This window comes from Topomyia yanbarensis, chromosome 3, assembly GCF_030247195.1.
Source record: "Topomyia yanbarensis strain Yona2022 chromosome 3, ASM3024719v1, whole genome shotgun sequence".
NCBI classification, from domain to species: Eukaryota; Metazoa; Arthropoda; class Insecta; order Diptera; family Culicidae; genus Topomyia; species Topomyia yanbarensis.
Window position 1 is genome coordinate 61,933,983 of NC_080672.1, and position 22,828 is coordinate 61,956,810.

At 37.3% G+C, this 22,828-nt stretch overlaps 1 protein-coding gene across 1 annotated transcript in view; it reads right to left on the reverse strand.

Annotated features, from left to right (window-relative positions):
* LOC131689747 (protein O-mannosyl-transferase Tmtc3-like) overlaps positions 1-22,828 on the reverse strand; it is a 731,596-nt gene that overhangs the window by 79,876 nt on the left and 628,892 nt on the right. Inside the window, exon 8 of the mRNA XM_058975042.1 lies at positions 9,856-10,111. Within this exon, the coding sequence (XP_058831025.1) occupies positions 9,856-10,111 (256 nt within the window). The remainder of the gene's footprint in view (positions 1-9,855; positions 10,112-22,828) is intronic.

Here is a 22,828-nt window from a genome sequence, read left to right on the forward strand (position 1 = left end):
GACGAAGGAAATCAATCTTTCTTTGTTATCGCTCGTCGGGTTTTTGTGTCGTTTCTACGATGACGGTTCTAATTGGAAATACTACGGACGTCAGTCTGGATTGAGCGGCGGAAAGAAAAGAAACAGTACAAGTGGTACTGGTTCTTGCTTAGTTATACTTCGATTCATTCCGTTTCATCGAATTCAGGACAATGTTTACATGCTATTTTGTTCTTTTTCTTTGACTTTATTTTCGTTTTTCTCTTATAAGAAATAGTCTAGATCACGACTCACGAAAGTTCCACGTTGCTAGAAATGGTCAAACCGTGTTATAAATAAGGATTATAGCCAGGATATTGCTTTAAAAATGTAAAGCATAATGGAAATTTTTAAGTCAACTGTCGGCCATTACAATCAAAACAAGGGAGGGAAATAAAGGTAACGTTTTCGTTAAAACAAATCATTCATTTTCCTTGAAAAAGGTCATCACCAAAGGCCGAAATGTCGGATATTCAGAAAGCCTCGTTTCGATTCGATAGGGTAAGACCGTGAACTTTAGAAATTCTAACGTCTCATCCCAGTCCACATAACCTTTAACGCCTTTTTAAATAGATTCTGATGACTAGAGATGACAAAGGATTTTCAAAGCAAGAAAATCAAACATCAATACGGATAGAAACATTAATAAAAACGCACTATGCTACATTTTTCCTCAGCGGAGAAAAATTCAGGTAAAAACTTAGGCGTTAGTGTCATGAAACCTGTTACTAAATTAGTTATAAAATTTGCGTTTCGATTTCGTCTCATCAGAATTCGACATTAACTTAGTGGCAGGACATCACATATATTATAAAAACCGTGTCAGTTTTTGACACTTTTCCTTGTCAAAAATCTGTCAGGTCAGAGGAGTTGCATTTTTGACAGTCTTTTGATTCCTCACACTTTCATACTGTGCAGTTCGATATGGTGTGAATCAGTACAATAATCAGCGTAAAAAAAAACATGAAAACTTGATAAACTTAAAGATGCAACTAGTTGCAACATTTTAGTCACTCTTGATGATTACTCATTGTTGCCTCATCGCGTCGTATACATGATTAATTGCCGCGGTCACCGACGACAATTTAATAATTAAAGTTAAGCGTCACGTTTGCTATATTGTATTACAATGGGCTATAGCTAATGAGCATGATGATCGTACAATCCGTAGTTGTTACTCCGCGATTAACCAGAATAAGCGAATCTGCACAAGGAATCAACGAATGGAACATGATTAGCTACCCATTCTCAATGTGCGCGTTTCGAGGGTTCTATACTTTGAAATATCAATAACGGCGCCGATCACGTCCTTACAGTCATCGGGGTAGGAAAGGAATGTTAGTGTAGCAAACGTTTTGTATGGAAGCCTTATGCACCTCCACGTTCGCCACGGGAAGCAGTTTTTGTTAGTGGGATGAGGTACAAAGTTACCCAAATTAAGATTTATCTTGATAAGTTATACGAGATATGCAACTCTCAGAAAAGTTATCATAAGTGTACTGCTCTGGGCAGCCTGCTGTCGAAAAGTTATGATAGATGTTTTGGCTGACATTCGGCTGTTGGTAATGTTGCTTATGATTGATTGAAGCAAACGGCATGTGAATGATGATTTTATTTTTTTGCACTTTATGACATAACACGATATTCCAAGAACAATACAAGTGAGCATGACTATGAGCATAATGAGCGTACAATTCGTGATTCTCCGTAATTGATCAGAACAAGTGAAATTGCACAGAGAATCAACGAATGAGGCCAGGGAGCAGCTATCCATCCTCAATGTGAACGTTTCGAATGTTTTACACTTTAAAATGCCAGTAGCGGCTCGGGGAACGTCCTTACAGTCATCGACGAAGGAAAGGTATGTTAGTGTAACAAAAGTTGTTATGGAGACCGTGTAAACCTCTGCATCTTCGTGTTAGTCACGGGAAGGATGGTGTTAAAAGTGACACAAATCTGCCTTCACCGTGATGAGTGATGCGATCTATGCAACTCTAAAAAGTATTATCATGTGAATATTGCTCTGGGCAACCGACTACCGAGAATTTATGATAGATTTATCATTTATTGAATTAATTTTGAAATGGTCGGTTTGTAAAAAAAAGTAACTTCAGCTGCCGACAGCACACAATCGGGAGTGTTGCTAGTGTTCAATTGAATCCAACGGTAGTTGAACGATTTTATTATTCCTTGCTTCTTTATTCCGGCGAAACATGGCATTCCAAAAACAATGCAATTTAATGAAAAGCGATTACTTTTTGTATCTCGAGACATTTGTCGATATACCTATGTAGTTGAATGTTTCATAATACACGCATTATTTAACGTGTATAAATTTTGGAATTATATTTAATGACAATTATGTATTGGCTTCGTTCTCCGCGGAACGGTTAATACTTATGTTATAATCATTCGCGCGCGTTAGTGTGCCATCTAAGGCACATTTTAAACGGAATAAAATAAGCCTTACCGCATTACCTAAAACGACTAACTTTGTATGCCGAATATACAACCGATGACGATGATGAGCGCGATTTTTTAGACGAATTACTTGAACAAGATTGTAAACAACAAGAACGAAAAGAAACTAACTTGTCACCTTTTGCGTCAATAAACAAGCTACAATATTTTTATACTCATGAAGAAATATTGTTTACGTGACAGTAATTAGTGCATGTACTACTCCAAAACATATGCAAGCACTCGATATAATAAGAACAATTAATATAATTTATTGATGATTTAATGGACTAAAAGTAAAGCAATGAGTATGACAATAAAACGTTTGTTATTCATGCTGATATGACTGCCGAAAATTGATAAGTGGTTTTGGATTCTACTTGCGAATTGTTAAATCTCAACTCTTATACATAATTCAAAAGTCATCATCCACTCAGACAAGACCATGTGTATTCCCCACGCGCAATAAATACCCAGTGGATTAGTTTCCTAGTTGGTCAAATAAACACGAAACAAACTAAGAAATTAGTTATTAGCTCAGTCTGACGAAATATCAGCTTGATTAGCATCAATCGGCTGATACGTGTTCTCTTACTATGCCATCAAATCAAAGAACATTTAAAATTACCTACGACAAAATATGTGCAATTCAGAATATAACGAAATGAAAACTGGTTAATTATTTCCATTAAAATAAGATCGATTAAAATTAGTTGCATTACCGAGGTGGTTCATTTTCAAAAATAGCACTGCTGATGAAACACTTCATTAAAATAAGTGATCAGGGACACGAACGAAGATAGCTGACCACCGCCGACATTCTAAGCACAAGACAATTCAACGAAAAGCCACGTCTTATTTGTCGAAATAGATCTTGTAAAAACTTTGGTATTATTATAAGTATTCAAACGACTATTATATATTTCCTTCTCCATGAACGATTGAGTAAGATGCCGACTTATACGAGCGCGAAAAAATAAGCTTTAAAATAGACGCTACCAAGTACCTAAACTGACCGACTTTGTATGTCGGACATACAACCGACGGCACCTGCGTAAACAGAAGCAAGATTGTGCAAAAGCTAAAAACTAAAAAAAATGTCACAGGATCTGTCAAAACAATATCCGGTCGTGACCCAGATTAGAGAGGTTCATGCGAATAAATTGATGAATTATAGTTAGTGATATTGCACGCAACATATGAGATCATGTATACGTGTCGGTTCGCGAGGTTGAGATCGACGGTGTGGCTACCGGGAAAAGTTTCACTTGCGAGAAACTGTTGCAGTAAATACGAGGTTGGTTGTTTCAGAGATTTCTTACTTCAGACTGCTACCTATCAACAGGTATAAATAGTTAAAAAACCCGAAATATTTTTCAGTCAGCAAATGACGTACAACGATACGTACAAGAAGTGGTCTAAATATCCGTTACAGAAGAAGCGATAGAGGAAGCTACAATCTGTCTTCCCTTTTTCAAAAATTCGAATGCAAAGTCGCGTAACCTTTGGAACGTTTACAGTTTTTATTGTATTGCGTGGAAATAATCAATTTCTTCGCTTCTTTGTAGAAAATATGTTGGGTGTTGTTACGACTGTCGTTGTTTCATGAGAGTTTATTTGGTTGTTCAGTCAGATAAATTTTAGCTAACACTATTTTCTGTAATATCCAAACGGTTCGAGTGTTGGTTCTGGTCTTTTTCAGTGCAAAGTAACTAATGGTAGAAACGTTTGGACGTCAGAAAGTAGTGTGCGTTAAAATTCATCAAAGTGAAGAGCCGTAGAAAATATGTTTAGCAAATACAAATTGAATATTCACTATGTATGACATGCATTTATAACGAAAAAACTTTATTTTGAAAATCTTTCTAAAACGAACTAAGCATCTCCTCAAAAGACCGTACAATCCCGAGAAGGAAATATTTGTGAACCGTGCCCGGCAGGTGTAGAGGCTAGTAGAGGCCACTATTTTTTATTTACGATATTTGGAAAGTGGCATGCACAACAAAAAACCAATTTCAAAAACATCCGACTGAAGCTGATTGATTCCCGCCAATTGCATGCATCGAGCCGCAAATCTTGAACAGAAAGAATTGTGAAATCAGTCGAATACTGCTATTCAAATTGGTCGGATGCCCTCTGTTCGGAAAACTGCAGATCAAAGCCAAATGAGAAGACGATTATTAGAATACGGCTGCTTCTGTTGACTGACTGCAGTATTTAGTCTGTTCAGCTGCGTGTTAGTAGCTGGGACTATTGTTTTATTTACGATGGTTGAAAACATACACAACGAAAGAAAAAATTATTTTGAAACAACTTACAGAAGCTCGTTCGTGATTGGTTCCTGCTAATGTCATGCATCGAGCCGCAAATCTTGAACTGAATAAATTATGAAATCATTCGGTAGCTGCTGTTCAGCTGCGTGTTAGTAGCTGGGACTATTGTTTTATTTGCGATGGTTGAAAACATACACAACGGAAAAAAAATGATTTTGAAACAACTTACAGAAGCTCGTTCGGGATTGGTTCCTGCATGCATCGAGCCGCAAATCATGAGCTGAATAAATTATGAAATCATTCGGTAATAAAGAAGCATTCTTTTTCAATGACTAGTATACTAACACTCTCTGAAAAGTAAATTTATTTTTGAAAATGATATTTTCGTTGATCGAAAACCCCCCTCCCTTTATTATGAATTGGTTCGTAATATATACTATGAACTCATCATCGATATTTGTAAGTTAGTGGCGTCCAACGTGGAGCCAATTATTGCGGTACGTTAGCAAATTAGTCGTCTCATACTGACTCTGTTGAAAGCAGTTCTTTCAAATACCGATCCAGAGACGAAAGCTAGTAACCATAAAAATAGTTTGGTTTGAACAAAAATAACGAAAAATGTTGAGTAAGATTGTCATTTCAAACCACTCATGATACCGGTCACGATATTCAGTGTGCTTTCTGCTTCTGCCAGAACCAGTGCGAAGCGAACGACTAAAACAGTTTTTTTTCGCAGTGTGTGCGACCGTCGGAAGACCAAAAGAAACTGCTGCTTTAATTTTGACTGTGTCGATCTGTCGAGATGAATGAGTCGCAGAAACAAGAAGTGGGGCCCTGGCTAAATACAGAGGCTATTAATGTCCGCATTCTTTTCGCATAAGACCGAGCACTCGTGTTGCAAAACATTAGCTGAAGGTGAAAATGAAGGTTAGACTCACGGAAGTTGCCTTCATCGAGTTCTACTATGTCAGACATTCAGTGCTAATAGCGTTCAACAAGTTGGCCTTGCCGGAATCAGCCATTTTGCATAACAACTTTTATCACGTGATTGTGTGTGACAATGCTATAAATAAGATCCTCTTATATGTGGACGATGAGAAAATCAATGTTCGGTTACAAGATTTAATACCATTTACTTGTACCGTGGCCATTAAAATATTCATTGTCACATTAAAATGGAATTACTTAAATAAGACATATTGGAAATATATAAAGGACCCACGGCTCCGTTTAGCTAATATATTGGGCCGAGTCAAATAAACAAATTATATAATAAAATATTAGATGTGTTATAGAAGACTAAGCACTAAAATTCTCCAAAAATTAGCACTTTATCGCTAATGATTGTCACGATTAACAAAACGCTCTTTCCATCGGATGTCAATTGCTGCTAAATCATATATTAGTGAAGCAATCATAATGAACTTCATGTTGCAATCAGCACCAGCATTTTAGTCTCTTCCTATGGTGGCCAATTAATGTCTATGTGAGTTTAAAAACAATACACGATACGGCAGACCGACATCAATAGGTTATCACGGAAAGCGACTAAAATGTTGTAACTAGTTGAAATCTATTGTTGATATTATAAGTATTTATATCTTTTGAAGGAGAGAAGCTAGCGTTTTGATACGTTAGAAGAAAATGTTCGTCTTCAAAAGTTCTGGAAAACATCTGAAGGATGGATTGAAAAACAAATAAAAACTGAAAAAGTTATATTAACAATTTAGCTTTTCCGGATCCTTTGTGGTATGTTTAAATTTTTTTTCACGGTGAACAATATAAAAAGTATAGTCTAATTTTCGTGATAAAATGTTCTAATTCGCAATTCTTGTATATTATTGTAAAAAGTGGATAGTGTGCTTCCAAATTTTAAAAAAATCAGGAATTTTAATGGTAGAAAATAAAATTTAAAAAAACTTTGTCGAAGAATCTGGAACTCTATTCTGTGTACTTTTCATTTTACAAGAAATTTACTAAAAATAGGAGGATTCTTGAAAAATGGTTTTCTTTATATAACTTTTGTAGTTTTTACTTTTTACTATAAACTATTTTTTTAGTAAATATTGCAAGATATAAAAATATATCGCATTTGCCATTTTTTGGTGATCTTTAATAATGCTATTTGAGGAAGTTATATTTTTTTATAAAATAGTTCCCATAATTTTGAAGCGATACTCAGTGTGCATTCTGCTTCTGCCCGAACCAGTGCGAAGCAACAACAACAAAAACAGTTTCCTTTCATATCGTGTGGTTATTTGTCGAGATCAGTGAGCCGCGGAAGCAAGAAGCGGTGCTCTGGCCAAATACGAAGGCTATTGATTTTCGCATTCTTTTCGCATAAGATCGAGCATTTGTGATGTCAAACTTTTGCTGAAGGTGAAAATGGAGATTAGGCTTACGGAAGTCGCGTTAACGAGTTCTACCATGTCAGACATTCAGTGTTGATAGCGCTCAACGAATTGACTCCGGCGAATTAGTCATTTTGCATTAGGAATGAGCGAGATCGATGCGATTTTTTCGAAATCGAATTTTTTCGCCTCAAAAAAATCGATTTTTTTTACCCTAGCCTTTCGGTTCGACTTTTAATAACATCGATTTTATTGATTCGATAAAATCGAAAGAGAGAATTGGTTTAAAATCATCTTTATGTGTGAAGGGCACAAAACCTAACTATAAATAGTCCAGGTGTTTGCTTTTCGACTTCGTCTCTTCAGAACCACGGCACTTGACAAATGCACCGGGTTGACGCTAAGTCCAAAATTGGAAACACTACTTCTGAACACACTAAACGACTTCCAACTTATGTTGTCCCGTATTGAAGAGGTTCTGTTTACTGATGAGATCTACTGAAATCAAACCTTGATTTCAGCTAAGCAGCCTGGTGCATTTGTGAAGTGTCATGATTTTGTTCTTCCATTCATAATGAGCCTATGCTGATTTTGTTTTTAAATCAGAGTTGCTCTAGGTTCGCTCGGAGCTGTCACTTTTGTATGGATGTTGTAAATATTAGAGCGAATATAGGGCGACTCGAGTCTCAAACCGAAAACAGCATAAATGTTGCAACCAGCAACAGCATTTTAGTCGCTCTCTACGGTTGCCAACTGATATCCCTGTAAGTTTGAAAACGACGCACAGTGGGACCAATCCAAAAAAGGTAGGACAAAACCTATTTGAGGCCTTAGATATCATTTTAGAGCCAGCATTTCTTCGTAGGATATGTTCACAATATTATTCTGCAACTTTTTAAGTAGAATATTTTGTTGTTGGACTAAAGTAGAGTACCCGAGCAAAATTTATTTTTCAAAAAAAATTTTTAGAGAGACGATGTCTTCGACAAAGTTGTAGAATATTATGTTTTGAATAACTTCTTTTAAGATACCACAGACATCAGACCTCAAATTTGAGGCAAAATTGTTGTTTTTTGAAAATATTATCAAATTATCGATATTTCCATGCTAAAAACCTTAATTGATTAATTTAACATTTTTATTTAAAATACCTTATACATACTGCAGATTTATTTTTTAATCCGAAATCGTTGTTCTTTGGCAGTTTAAATTCAAAATTTATATTATTTTTTCAATGTTCCATATTGTAATCTTAATTCATCAACTCTACATGCTTGTAAGTGCGTGCAAAATATAAGATTTTGTTCATAGCTAATAATGTATATAAATTAAAAATAATATAAACACAGTTTATTCCATAAACCGTCGTACATGAATGGTCACCCAAACAACGCGTCCAACTATATCCTGTTTCTACGTAGTATTAATTTTATTCTACGAATAATAGAGTATCGGAATAGCCAAAGTTTGGCAGCACAAAAGTGCACCTAAAAACAGAAATCTTTGAAGAAAATAGAGTAAATTTATATGAAAAATAGTTTTAGAAGCCAAAATATTGATTTTAGGTTATTAGTTCCTTCAACAAAAAGTTGTATTTTTGTGTTACCTGCAAGTTTGTAGAACATATTAAATTAATCAATTATGGTTTTTAGCATGGAAATATCGAAAAACTGATTTTTTGATAATATTTTCAAAAAAACAACAATTTTGCCTCAAATTTGAGGTCTGGTGTCTGTGGTATCTTAGAAGAAGTTATTCAAAACATAATATTCTACAACTTTGTCGAAGACATCGACTCTCTAAAAAAATTTTTTTTGCTCGGGTACTCTACTTTAGTCCAACAACAAAAAATTCTACTTAAAAAGTTGCAGAATAATATTGTGAACATATCCTACGAAGAAATGCTGGCTCTAAAATGACATCTAAGGCCTCAAATAGGTTTTGTCCCACCTTTTTTAGATTGGTCCCACTGTGCGACGGGGCGATACAGCGAACAGACATCAATGGGTAATCACTGACTAAAAGCGACTAAAATGTTGTAACTGGTTGAATCTAGTATGTCAATATGTTGGGATTATTGTTTCGATTTCATGTTTTTTCAATGAAAGAGATATTCAAAAATCATGGAAAAAGAATCAATTAATTGAAATCGACTCATGAGCACCCATCTTCAGTCTTTTCTATACACTCAACTCGAGTGCTTTCGGAATTGATATCTGATCCTCTCATTTTCGAAAGACCCTTACATCTACACTTATTCGTAGAACTTTAATGCGTTAGGTGCAACAGCTTTAATTGAAACTGTTTCTCAAATAGTGGTTCAACAGAATTGTAATAAAACAGATCCGCCAGGCCAGTGTCAGGTTTGAAAATTTAAAATATTGTAAAATTATGGTAGCGTGTTGCCACGGAACAGGCAATAGTGGTTAAACGCCAGATTAAAAAAATAGAAGTTGAACTGTTGCTCCGCATGTACAAATAGCCTGCCAGATCAGAAGATTTAGAGCAAATTTCGACATTCTTTGCAATCATTTTAATATAGCGTCTTCTACAAGTTGTAAACGAAACCGTCTAGCACCGTTAGGGATTATCATATTCGGTAGGTGTGTAAATACTTTAATCTCCTAAATATTTATTATTGTAACTATCTGTTCATTTCGTTCAGAATTGCAATCTACACTGAACCAATTCGTCATCAATTAAGCTACAAATCAAATTATCACAAAATTTTGTCAACATCACAAACTACTCACCATCACAATCACCGCCGACTTTTGCCGATCGGTCTGGGCGAAGGCCACCCAAACCAGTACCGCGAGCAGTCCGTACGCGGCCAGGGTGATTAGATTGCGCGGGTCGGCAAAACTTTCCACCAGCGGGACGGTACCCATGGTCCAATCGCAGCACAGATCGCACGGAAACAGCAGCAGCCACAGGTTGACCGAGGCCAGATAGTTGTACGACAGTTGCCGGGTTGGCGTCGAAGCCACCGACGCTGGATTGTCGAATCTGGAAGTGAAGAGGAGAAAAAGAAGAAATAGGTGGGTGGGTAAATCGTAAACTAGCGGTCTGATTAACTTCCGGCGACACGCTGCTGGTGCTTTTGCGAGGGGTGGGAAACAATAAAACAAAAGACAAAGTCGCCGTTTGGTTCCCCCCGGTGGGGGTTTCTGTTTGCTGGTTCGGTCGTAAATGTGTGTTGCACTCGAAGAAATGTGCTGGTGAAATTGCGACCTTCATGGTGGTGAACTGCGACAACTGACGGTCGTAAGTTTGGAAATGCTTTGTTTTAATAAAATAATACAGTTTGTAAGAGTGAATTTATAAGCAGACGATTTAGAGATGGCATTTATTTACGTGTCTGTGCCATGTAGCATTCAATAGTAAACTTAAATTACCGAAACGAAATCATATGTAAGTCATAGCCGAGACTGATTCGTTACTAAGATTAACTTCAACCGAAACTTGTCAGAACATTTCAGAGAAAGTTGTTCTAGTTAATCTTTCGGTATTTACCCTTTTGCACTGAATGCACGACCTACTGGAATCTAACTAAATCGGCTTTGAGAAGCAACGGCTGCATGTGACTTTCGGATGGTTGACTGACTATAAAACGAATGTTCATTGAGATTTTTTTTTCAAGCGTTTGCTTCGCCACACTAAAATTTAATTATTTGTAATAGTCATGCCACACGCCATACGTTTATAACATTTTTTGCATAATTCCATCAATCGATATTCGTTTTCCGCTTTCCCGATTTATCCACAAGTATCTGACGTTGTAACCAAATCCATAGAATTTTTGGTACTGGTCTCTTCCGCTGGTTCTTCCACGATGTAAGCTTGCTCCATCGGTTGTTTGTGTTCCATCGGTAACTCACTCGGAACACCATTCTCCAGCTCTTCGATGCTCATCTTGCTCGATGGGTCCACTTCCATCGGTTCGACTTCTTCGATAACGGTCAACTGGTGGAACAGCGGAATTTCATACAGTCGAGCTGGTGTTTCCTGCTCCATTTCATCTCCCTCCTCGATTACCGGTAAACCGGGAACGGAAATCGTACGATGGATGTTCCCATGCACGATGGGATGCCACTCCATGGGGTGCTCGTCATACGACGATAGCATCACCTGCGAGTATGGTAAGGCCCACGGAAAGAACCAGTACTCCAGTAGATCATCCTCTGAACTTTGCTCTTCCATCGAGATGCTACCGTGCGTGGTCGGATTGATCTTGGTTCGGCTTGGAAAGTGCATCTAGGTATGGATTGATTTGAGCTGCTAATTTAGTTGAAAATACTAAATTTGTTAACGAAAATTTATAGCTTTCGATTGTCGTCAAAATTTAGATGAAAACTAATGTCAAAGCTATCTTAGATCGAGCGTATTGACACAAAAAGACTCGCATCCGCGAGTTGCTTTTTTGTCGTTTTGAGGGACGTGCTATGTGCTATGCCACCATGATTTTGAAGCTAAACGACTCCCTGTGAGACTTCAATTCGCTAATGCAGCATAGTGTGAAATATTTGTTGTTCGTGGACATATCGCATACAACACTCTTCATTAATTTGTCATCCAATATTTTCGCGCTCTACCAAACCTTAAAAAATCATCGAGACGTGCCATAACGTGTCCAGTTAGTCCGGATCGAGCAGAAAGTTCTGAACTATCAGTGGGGTCCATATTGTGTGAGCTTCCAATGAAGTTGGCACGTGATAGTTATAAAGAAACGAAATAGTGGTACCAACACTGGCCGCTCCAGAGAAGGGGCCACGGGAGGCGCGTGACATTCTACCCTATTCAACTGGAAAGTAGAGAAGCGTGTGCGTCGAATTGCCTCGTTATATCTTGATTTTTTTTAAATTGCTAAGTTGTTTCTTTAGTACATTATGGCCCACAATATGAACCACTATCGTTGATGAGTAAAACCAATATCAATGGTCTATAGTGGCCTACTTGAGGAACACCTCAAGTAATTTCTAGCAAGTCGTACTTACTCTAACGAAACTGGATAGTAAGTTAAAGAATCTCTAGGCGCTGACGTTTCATTATAGTAATATCTCAGCATGCTTTTTTAAACTTATCGGGCAAATCGAAATAACAGTTTCCAATTCATGAATAAGATACAGTTTGCCAGTCAGTCGTGCCTACTGTTTCCCATTTACAAATCCCTGTATACCATTGGTCCAGAGCCGCCCATAGGTGTTATATACGCGACTATAAAGGACTACCATTCTTGTTGCGTTGTGTTGAGTTAACAAATACTGTGTGTGCCAATGTGTTTTTCAATTTTTTTTTGAGAAAAAAAAAATCGGGCGTTTGGGGGCACTATAGGACACCACTATAATGTAAATTTGAATTATTTTGACATGGAAATTGTGCGTAATTTCGTGCGGAAAACACCGAAACGTAGTGAAGGAATCATAAAGAAAGCAATTGCCTCTGTACAAGATGGCGCTAGTATGCGATCAGGCTCTAAACAATTCAAGGTTCCATTCGAAACATCACGTGCTCGTGTCAAAGGAAAGTGCTCGTCGTCAATGAAAGCGCGTTAGATATTTCGAGTGAGTTAACAATATAAGCTAAGTAACCACATTAGCCGGAATGCACAACTTCAATTCCACACTCTGGTGACGACGAGGATACCAAGGAAGTCATTTGCATGTACAAAAACATGTTTTTTCAACATTTTCTTCCACAGTTTCATGATTTTTCACCTCCTTTGCCAGTTCCTTATTTTATTATCTGAATGACGTCAATGGATTGGATTTATTATTTGTGTTATTATTTTTAATTGATATGCAGCATGCGAACATTTCGAAAGACATCGAAGTGTCATAACTAACAGTTTTTCACAAATATCAATATTCGATTTTTCATGATTTTGCGTCGCGTCGCGATGTCCCGTAGCTTCTTATTGTACTAATTCAGTGCCAGTTGCTGATGAGACGTAGTCGAAACGCGAATTCCTCCATTTACTCGTAAAATTACTTTTCTTACGACGCACTATGTTAATTTCGAGGATAAATGGATGCTGGCGAGAATAAATCTCGATTTCAGGAATTCCACAAACATCCGTCCGAGAATCGTTAAAATCTTGACCGACCATTTTAGATTCCGATGAAACTATTTACGTTTCCCCGGCATGGAAGACTAAACATTTTCCACAGTCAACAATATTATTTTGACTCAAGAGCAATTTTTTAAAAGGGCGTAATAGTTTTACATGCATCATTTTCGAAAAAAGAAAATTGTCCGATTACCGAATTTTATACAGCAAGCTATCTAAAAACAAGTTACAGGGAATCAATACTTCTGTACGAAAAAAATACACTGAAAAAAATGTTATGTCATTATTCACAAAAATAAAAATTGTTAAAAATTTAAATAGCAAAAAACATTTTTTTTAAATTTTTTATATTTTGTCAATAAAAACCTCATGAGAAAAGAAACATTTTTATTTGTAATTGCATGATGGAGAACTTATCGGTGAAAAAGTTTTTCTAACAATATCTTTATACATGTTTTTAAATGTCATACTATTTGGCATACAAAACTGTAATTTTATTACAGAATATAATTCAAAGCGTCATTTTAAATCACAATGCATTTATCAAAAAATAAAATGCAATAGTTTTCGAGATATTTGGAGATTTTGCTCCAGCAAAAAAAAAAATGATTCGTGTGATTATGCGCTTTTTCCTAAAATTATTCGCGTTGCCCCATCTTAAAATGTCAATAATTTAATGTTTAACATTCTATAAACGTGAATGAAACTTTTTCAGTGTATTTTGATCATGGAGAAGCTTCCAATAAAAAAGTTTTTTCTAACAGCTTCTTTTGAAATATTCTTAAATTCCCACAGAGGCAGGATTCGAACCTGCAACCCTTGGGACTTCGGTCCAATGCACAACCCCGTATGTTATCCTTGAACTATGATGACGTCCCAGAAAAAAAAACACATTATTGTCGCATTGGCGACAGTGCTTGTACTGCTGCCCTTGGAGAGAGATCATACACAACCGCCACTTCTACCGAACACATTTGATCTATTTAACCCTTTCATGCCTAACTTTTTTCTATTGCATGTAGGATTTCAAAACTATTTTCCATGAAAATGGTGGGGTCAAGGAACACGAAAAGCCATTTTTCATAAAGATAGGTGCTTCCCTCGCAGCGCTAGAAGCTGCTCAATTTTTACCTTCCAATGCTCAATAGAATTCTTCCTAGAATATTTACTAGAATAATCCACTAGCGTGGAAAACGTAGCCAAAGACACTCTAAGTGGATAACTTTTATCAGTTTTTAATAAAATTGCAACATAACGAAGATATATGAAAAATTCATTTTTTGTCGTCAACATAAACTTTCCCTGGCAGCACTGCTCCATTGGAATCCAATCAGAACAACTGCAATAACTTCAGTTCTAGAGCTGATGCTTGTAACTGTTAGTACTCAAATAAAAGGCAATTGTCACATGTATAAGCCTTACATATATTTTTAAGCAAATCTTGCTTCACTCTAAAGTTATATTTGTTTGAAAACGTTGTTGTCCACAAACAACATGGGCATGAATGGGTTAAATTCCCCGCTGGATACCAAGACCGGGGTATTTATTATCGTCTGATGTCTGATTCAATAGAGGTATAAAGAGCGAAGCCGCAGAAGTCCCAAGGGTTGCAGGTTCAAATCCTGCATCTGGGGGAATTTTTTCACATAATTGCTTTCATATAACTTACCATTTCGATCTGTTTCACAGTTTGGATACAACTAAACAGTTTTATATAGGGTGTTGACACCAGTGTTGCCAAGTACTGTGAATCAAAATCTGGCACCATCGAAAAAATGCCTGGAAAAATCTGGCAGACGTAACCGTACGATAAGAAGGCAGACGATTTCTCATGATAAGGAAATCTGGCAAACTCTATCTTACGATGGTACACCTTATACGCAACTTACTTGGGCTCGATTACTTATCCTGCCAACCTGAAAAATAAGTAATCGAAGCAAAAAAAGTCTTAGTGCAATGCTTCCAATTTTTTGCCTTGATGGATTTCATTATTGAATCCGAGAGACAATTTTCTCGGTCAAAATAGTAATCTTCATTGGCGAAAGTGAAACCCGCTTTTCATTGTTATGTCTGAGAAATTTCAAGATAAAAATTTTCCGGTATCTGGTGATTCAGTGTAAGGGATCGACTCATTTGCATCTTTGAATGCTTAGAAATTTATAACTAAAAATCGGACCTGAATCGCAGTCTTTTAGAATTCATTTTAATTTTGAATCCATTTTTTTAAGCATCTTAGAACTTTTTTTGCATGAAATCTCAAGGGGCGAGTGTCCAACCAAGAGGCCGCGTGCCATTCGGCGGCAGACGCCGGGAATCAATCCCTACTACTTTATTGATCAGAGAGAAAAATTTGATTCAATTAAAAAATTCTGAATATCTGGGAAAATCAGGCAAAATTCCAGGGATAGCATAAGAGTTTGTGCATTCGGGTGGAGTCTCAAGGGTTGCAGGTTCCAATACTGTTTTTAAGGGGGATTTTTTTCCCATAATTGCTTTCATTTAACTCATCATTTCGCACGTACGTCAGACCCAAAAAAATGAATGAATTATTTTCTACAGATGATACTAATAACGATTAGTGTTCGAATGAACTGTAATAGTCCTAATTATTGGCCTTCTAAAAGGTTTGAGCTGTGATGAAATTTGTAGAATTTTTATTTGAAAATCTCCAATTAGAAATTGTTTTATGTCCAAGAGAGGCCTCCAACGACGACAAAAATTAAAATGTATTATCAGAACTTGACGATTTTTAAGACATTTGGCATCTCAAATACGAATTTGATTTCTGAATTTCTCAGGGTCACCGCTTTGGTGATTCTTAACGCGAGCAAATTTTTGGAATTCGGCCTTTTTGCGGCCTCCTGTAATCATGTTCAAGTTTTGCATGGGGCCTTTTTGGAGGTATTGAAACTTTCCATTTTGAAAATTCAGAATGACTATATTTATTGTTTGTGATTTTTTTTATCTCTGATCTTCTCTTGGATCTTGCAAATCTTTAAACTCGCGGGCTGCAAAGAGCCTGTAATTTCTATGACGGCAGCGGTAACGGAGAAACAGATCAGAATGGTGAACAAATGCAATAGCAGGAATGAAAATCATTGAAAACAAATTTTTGGCTCTGCGGGCTTGATTTAAACCTAACATCCCTAGTGAGTCCAGCTCTTCCCCATTACCCTATGCAACTGTAGAGCGATGGTGCATGAGAAGTAGTGTGGTTATCGAAATTTCTCAGATGACCAATTCGAGTGTTTAGGACAATAGGACTTTGCATCATGCGTAGAAGTCGTTTAGGTAAACATTCCGTGATGTACATTTCGCTGTTCATTCGAAGCAATTGTAATGAAGGATTTCAAAATTTTACCACTGCTACACATAGCTTGCCAGACCGTAGGTTTCGTACCATTTTTTTTGGTTTTTATTGATGTCTCAGACCGGTTCAATATTTACACTTTCCCGCACCGTATGTTGTTGTGACCCGGCAAATATTTGTAGTCGAGTTTCACATTGGTTTTATATTGTCCATGATAATACAGGTCAAATTTCCAGCAGCTTCTTCTTGTGGACTGCATTTCGGTTGCTCCTGCTTCATATGTGTTCGAAGATTTGGTGACAGTGGAAAAAAATTAAATTTAAATTTCAAAATTTAAATTTAAATTTAAATTTCAAGCCAATATGCCTTTAAATACAATTTTCTATTTCTATTTTCAATGCAGTAGACAATCTTTAAAATATTGATAATTCATAGTAAAACTCACATTTGAGAGAAGAAAAAGGGTGTTAAGATCGTTAGCTGCTACTGTACCGCAAATAGAAAATTATAATTATCAGATTAATTAACCTATTTAAAACAGCTCATGCTATAAAGAAGGAAAAATATCAATCAAAATTTTGTGTTAATTGTATGATATTTGTAAACTATTAGTTTTAATTTTTAATTTGTTATATATCTCTAGCATTTTAAAGGTGAAATTAATTTTCATTTTTATACAGTTAATGTAATCCTTAACTATAACTCACTCCTTTGCTTTCGTTTACTATTCTAATTCTACAAAATAAGCGCATTTGTTCAGATATGTGGGGCGTTCCTTTTTCCGACCTTTTGTTGTGTTCGTCTTTTTGTCCCTCCGACCATTTGTCTTTCGACCTTTTAATCTTTTATCATTCCGACTTTTTGTCTTTCGACGTCCCTTTGAATTTTTGGTTTTTGACATTTTGTACCTAAAGCACGTTGTAGTGGTAAATTTGCAACACTGAGGACGGAATGTCTGGAACAGTTGCAGTGCAAGCAGCTGGTCCGCAGGCAGTATACATAGAAAAACTGCAACTTGAAGAAGCATTAGAAAGTGATGCATCATGATTTGAAATGTATTTGTCTAATAACAAATTCGACCACCGAACTAGGACGACTTGAATGGCGGAAAAAAGTATCAAATACGATTGACTCGATTGACATTAGTGCTTCCATAGAGCTGTACACGTTGTGTCCCGGTGAATTCCAATTCGTTAGAGGGATACCGAAAGCACTATTCTCAGTTGGAGAACTTGGAGGACTGGAAGCATTATCGAAGTGGCATTCACAGTTAACTTGAGAAAGGGGCCAACTACCGTAACCTGCGAATGCAGACTTGAAGACCCTTTCCCAACCTTCGTAGATAGGACTGATGGGTGATAATCCTGAACTTTTTGTTTCCACGGGCTGCGCATGCTGCCAGATCCAATATTTCAGCGGCCAGATTTTGCATTACGACCGCAAACTATACGGATGCTCCGGCGCGGTAGCCCCTTCTCAGCAGACGGTGCATTCGGCCGACAGGAAACTGCAGAACGAGCGGGATTTTGTTTTATTATTCACCTTCGCCTCCCCAGACATGCCGAGCGTATGTGTGGTGTAGCCAGGGGCCAACCATCGATCCAAAACAGTTTATTTCCATCATCAAAGAGGTGGGGCTTCGAATGAAAACTAGTCTAGCTAGCGTGGTTCGTTGATCGAATTGTACGGACCAATCATGGCGCCGACCACTATCGCAAAATCTGGTATTTCTGTTATTTTCAGTAATTGTACATTCTACGGAAGTAGTTATAAAATTGCTTTGCAATGAGATAGTGCAAACATTGGTTTTTTCAGGTACATCTCGGACCAAAACAATAATAGCTGGTGAAGGAAAGGTTTTTTTTAATTTCATTCTTCGAAAATAAAAATCATAGTTGACGAAGGGAAATACTTTTCAATTTAATTATTTTGAGTGGTTTGATAGCACTGATCAGGGCTAATTTGTTTGCCTAAAGACAATATTCTTCGTGTGGGAGATGTTAGTTCCAATCGGCCCTGGTTACTAGCACGTAGATGCACAAACTAATTGTCGGAGGCGAATTCTAATAATCACCTTCTCTTACGGTCTTGACGCGCAGTTTCCAGTCATCTGACATGGTTACTTGACTAGCAAAAATCGACTGAAGTGGTAATTCATTCTGTTCAAGATTTGCGGCTCGGTGCATGAAATTGGAGGAAATTTTCCCGCTTGTGTATGCTACCGTTCATCCATCGGAAATGAAAACAATGGCATCTCCTAGTAGCACGGAATGACAAAAACTGATTTATCCACCAACCGTGTACAGCTCACAAATATTTTCTTTTAGGTAGCCCTGTGTTCGCGCCAAGCAGCCAAATAGGAATGACAATAGAAAACATCTGTAGCGGACCTATATTTAAAATTTTTCATCATGTAAGTTCTCGGTTGGTGCACCATAATGACGGTCCTGTCCGATATGAGCTGGAAAATTTAACCTTTTCCGAATGTATTCGAAAGAATTTTCAAATCACAGTATTGCCTTTCTCGTAGAAAGAAAGGCTATGTAATCACTCCAAAAAATAACTTTTCAACCGTCATATACCATTCGAGTCAGTTCGTCGAGATCGCCAAATGTCTGTGTGTATATTTGTGTCAAATAATATCACTCGATTTTCTCAGAGTTGGCTGAACCAATTTGCACAAACTTAGTTTCAAATGAATGGTCGTTATACCATTAATTTGAAACTATGTTTGTGCAAATTTTTGACATAAGACGATTTTTTAACTGATCAGACTTCCGGTTCCGGAGTTACGTGTTAAAGAGTGCGGTCGCACAGCAATTTCCCATATAAACTGGTAACCCTATGGTGTCCAAATGATGTAATACATATTCAAATGGGATCAACATTACTTGGATTTGCAGTCGAACATTTTTCACAATCAGTAAGATTATTTTGACTCAAGAGCAATTTTTATTTTTAATAATTTCAAAAAAAAAATTGTTCTGTTACTGTATTTTATACAGAAAAAAACTTACTGAGAACTATTAACAAAGGATGAATATTTCTGCACGAAAAAAATATACACTGAAAAAAATGTTTTGTCATTTTTCACAAAATTCTAATGTTTTATATTTTGAGCTTAATCTTGTGCGACCACCCCTAGCTGCTACTCCGTTATCGATCTGGACTAGCTGAAGTTGCACAGAGAATAACTAGATAATAATGCTTGGGAGTAGCGAAACATCTTTCAATGTGCAACTCCTGGTAATCCTAAAGTATTGATCAATACCGGCGCCGGCCAGGCCCGAACGTAGATCGCGGAAGGAAAGGGAAGGAATGGTTAGTCCGATACTTGCTTTTGCTAGAGGCCGTATATACTACTGCGCACTCCACCAGTATCACAGGAGGAGGATATTTTTGTTGGTGACAGTATAAAGTTGGATCACTTCTTCTTTACCGACGCCAGAGAGGTAACTTCACTATCTGGACTAGATATCGATCGCACACAAACTTATAGACCGGGGACCAACGGCTTTACTTCCCATCCGAAGGAAGACGTGACCACAGATTTTTTCACCTTAGAAAAATCTCAACGACCTCGGCTGGAATTGAGCCCAGGCAAATTGGAATGAGTGGCGGTCACGCTTACCACTCAACCACCGGCGCCGTCCCAAAATTCTAAATTTTGTCAACAAAAACCAACTTACCGGTAAAAAAGTAACTTTATATATGTTTTTAAATGTCCTTCCAATTGACATACAAAACAGTAATTTTATTACAGAATTTAATTCTAAGCATCGTTTTAAATCAAAATACGTTTAACAAAAATCTCCAAAAATGCGATAGTTTTCGAGATATATGGAATTTTGTTCCAACAAAAACAGTTAATTCGAGTGATTATGCCTTTTTTAAAAGTTACTCGCGTTACTCCATCAAAATCTAATGTTTATCGTTTTAAAGACGTAAGACAAACTTTTTCAGTGTATTTGGATCATGGAGAAGCTTTCAATAAAAAGAGCTATCGATATATTTTCATATTTAATACTATTTGCAGTCAAAACTACAATTTTCTTTTTGAATATGATTGCAAATTTCATTTTAAATCAAAATGCTCATTAAAATTTAGTTCAGTGGAAGTAGACTTCAACAGTGGATAGACTCGTTTTTCCTTTGCTAAAAACTTATCGTTGATAACAAAGTCCATGAGTCATATACGGTTCCAAAAGTATATTTTCTGAAAAAGGTTTAGGTCAAGGACTTATTCTTCTCATCATTTGCTCTGAAGTGCATGCCGTCCCTGATTATGAATTCGCTATTTTGAATGAAATTTTCGGCGGCGTAACGACATAATGAATTCATGATAATTTGCGATATGATCAGACAATAAAAATCAATTTACCTGATTCGTGTATCAGCGCTGAACACTTAACATAGATAAAGTTGAATTTGTTGTTTCGAATCCCTCTCGTCAGTAACTAGCACCAACTAGGGGCTTGTTAGCCAATAAATTCAAACTAGCACCAAAATTGACAACAATTACTTCCTGAGACATCATTCGCGACCAGTCAGTCGCTTTAGGCGTACGCAGAAGTTGAGTGACTGTTGTTTACGTTTATTGTCTAACTAGCCCCAAGTTGGTGTTAGTTACTGACGAGATGAATTCGAAATACGAAATTCAATTTTATCTAAGATTTCATACATTGATTGTGGTGTTTTTCGCACTGATGACCAACCTCACAGCCATGAGAAAATGTACCTACCAGAGCTCAGTCACACATGAGTCAGTCCTCAACGGATGACAAAGCCATCATATATTTGAAACTATCGACAGCGGAACGGGCAAAAGTCCTTGTGGAAAATTCAATCAAACCAAAACGAACGAAAAAGTTTTTCCTCGCTCTTAACTCAGCAACGAGCACACACACACACAGACACGAAAAAAAAACAGCTGAACTAGAATTCACTTTCAGCAATTTTTCGGCACCGTTAGTTGCGGGCAAAGGGATGACGAGAATGACGGAGGCAATATGCCCGTCCTTCTAGCAGAGTCAAAAGAGTAATCGATTTAGTAAATCATGGCACGGAAGGCTTGTTGCTGACTTCATGCTTCATCCTAGTACCGGAAAGAGAGGGGGGGGAAATTCAATGGTGAATCGACCAACCGAAGTTAGGGGGGAGAGCGAAAATTCGATGATGGATTTTTTTTATTGTCGTAAAATTGTTTTTCAACTTGGCTTGCATGCCAGTCGGCCATTTGTTGCTTCTGAGTTAGCAAACATACCATGCCCTGATTGGTTTATTGTATTGAAGTGGGAACGTAAGGGGGGAACGTAAGGGGAACATACCTGCATGTTGACGATACTTGTGCAATTGTGTCTGTGGCTGTTGCCGGGGGAATGTCCCCTTCAGTTTACGTCTCTTGCCGCAAATTGATCAATTAACACTGTCACAGCCGACGGGCGCTTATTGGAAAATTTAATTAGCAACTGTTTACACCAATGAATTGTTGATGGAAACCTAGTCGTGGGTGGATTGAGTTAATTTCGAAGTGCTCGATTTGAGCTGAATTGTTTACCAAAGATTTCGATTTAGCTGTACCTGTTGCTGCCGGCATCGACCTTCCTATTAGATTTATTGAAGGGATCATTTTCACGTATGTAAATGCCATATTTCAACATATAACTCCAAAACAGAAGGTCGTGTCATTCAAAAATCGAACTTTAAGGATCAGATTGAACTGTCCATCAAACAAACGCCCGTTTCCATGCAATATATGTAACTCAACTCAACTTTTCCATTACACGATCAAATCACCTTTCGGCTTCGGAAATCACACTTAACCCTAACTCAGTGAACCAAACACGAGTCCATAACATACACACATTCGCTAGGTGGGGAGGGGAGAGAGGATATTCGTCTCGTTCCAAAAGGGCAATTTCGCAATTTCCAATTACGGTGTCATTTTCAGAACCCAATAAACAAACATATTAAACTACATAGTTACGGCGTTATACGAAATTGATTGGAAATATCATTTTATTGGAACAACATTATGCTCCGTATGCGCCTCGTCCAGCAGTCATATTTTGCCGGGCAAAAACCGGGTCATACGTACACGGAAAAAAATGTAATAAAAATTGTCATAACCTCCTCCGGTCACGTTCGTTTTTATTCATCTTCATACTTGCTGGACATAACCATCGTAACTTTTTGACCTCAACCGTATCGCGGTGAACTTTCTGAACAACCAGAACAGATATTTTCCGTGTTTTTTTAAGTACCTCCCATGCTGCTCGAAGGCGTAGCCATAATGTTACTCCTTCGACTTTATGTCACTCGTTCGTTCTGGTACCCTTCCCCCCAG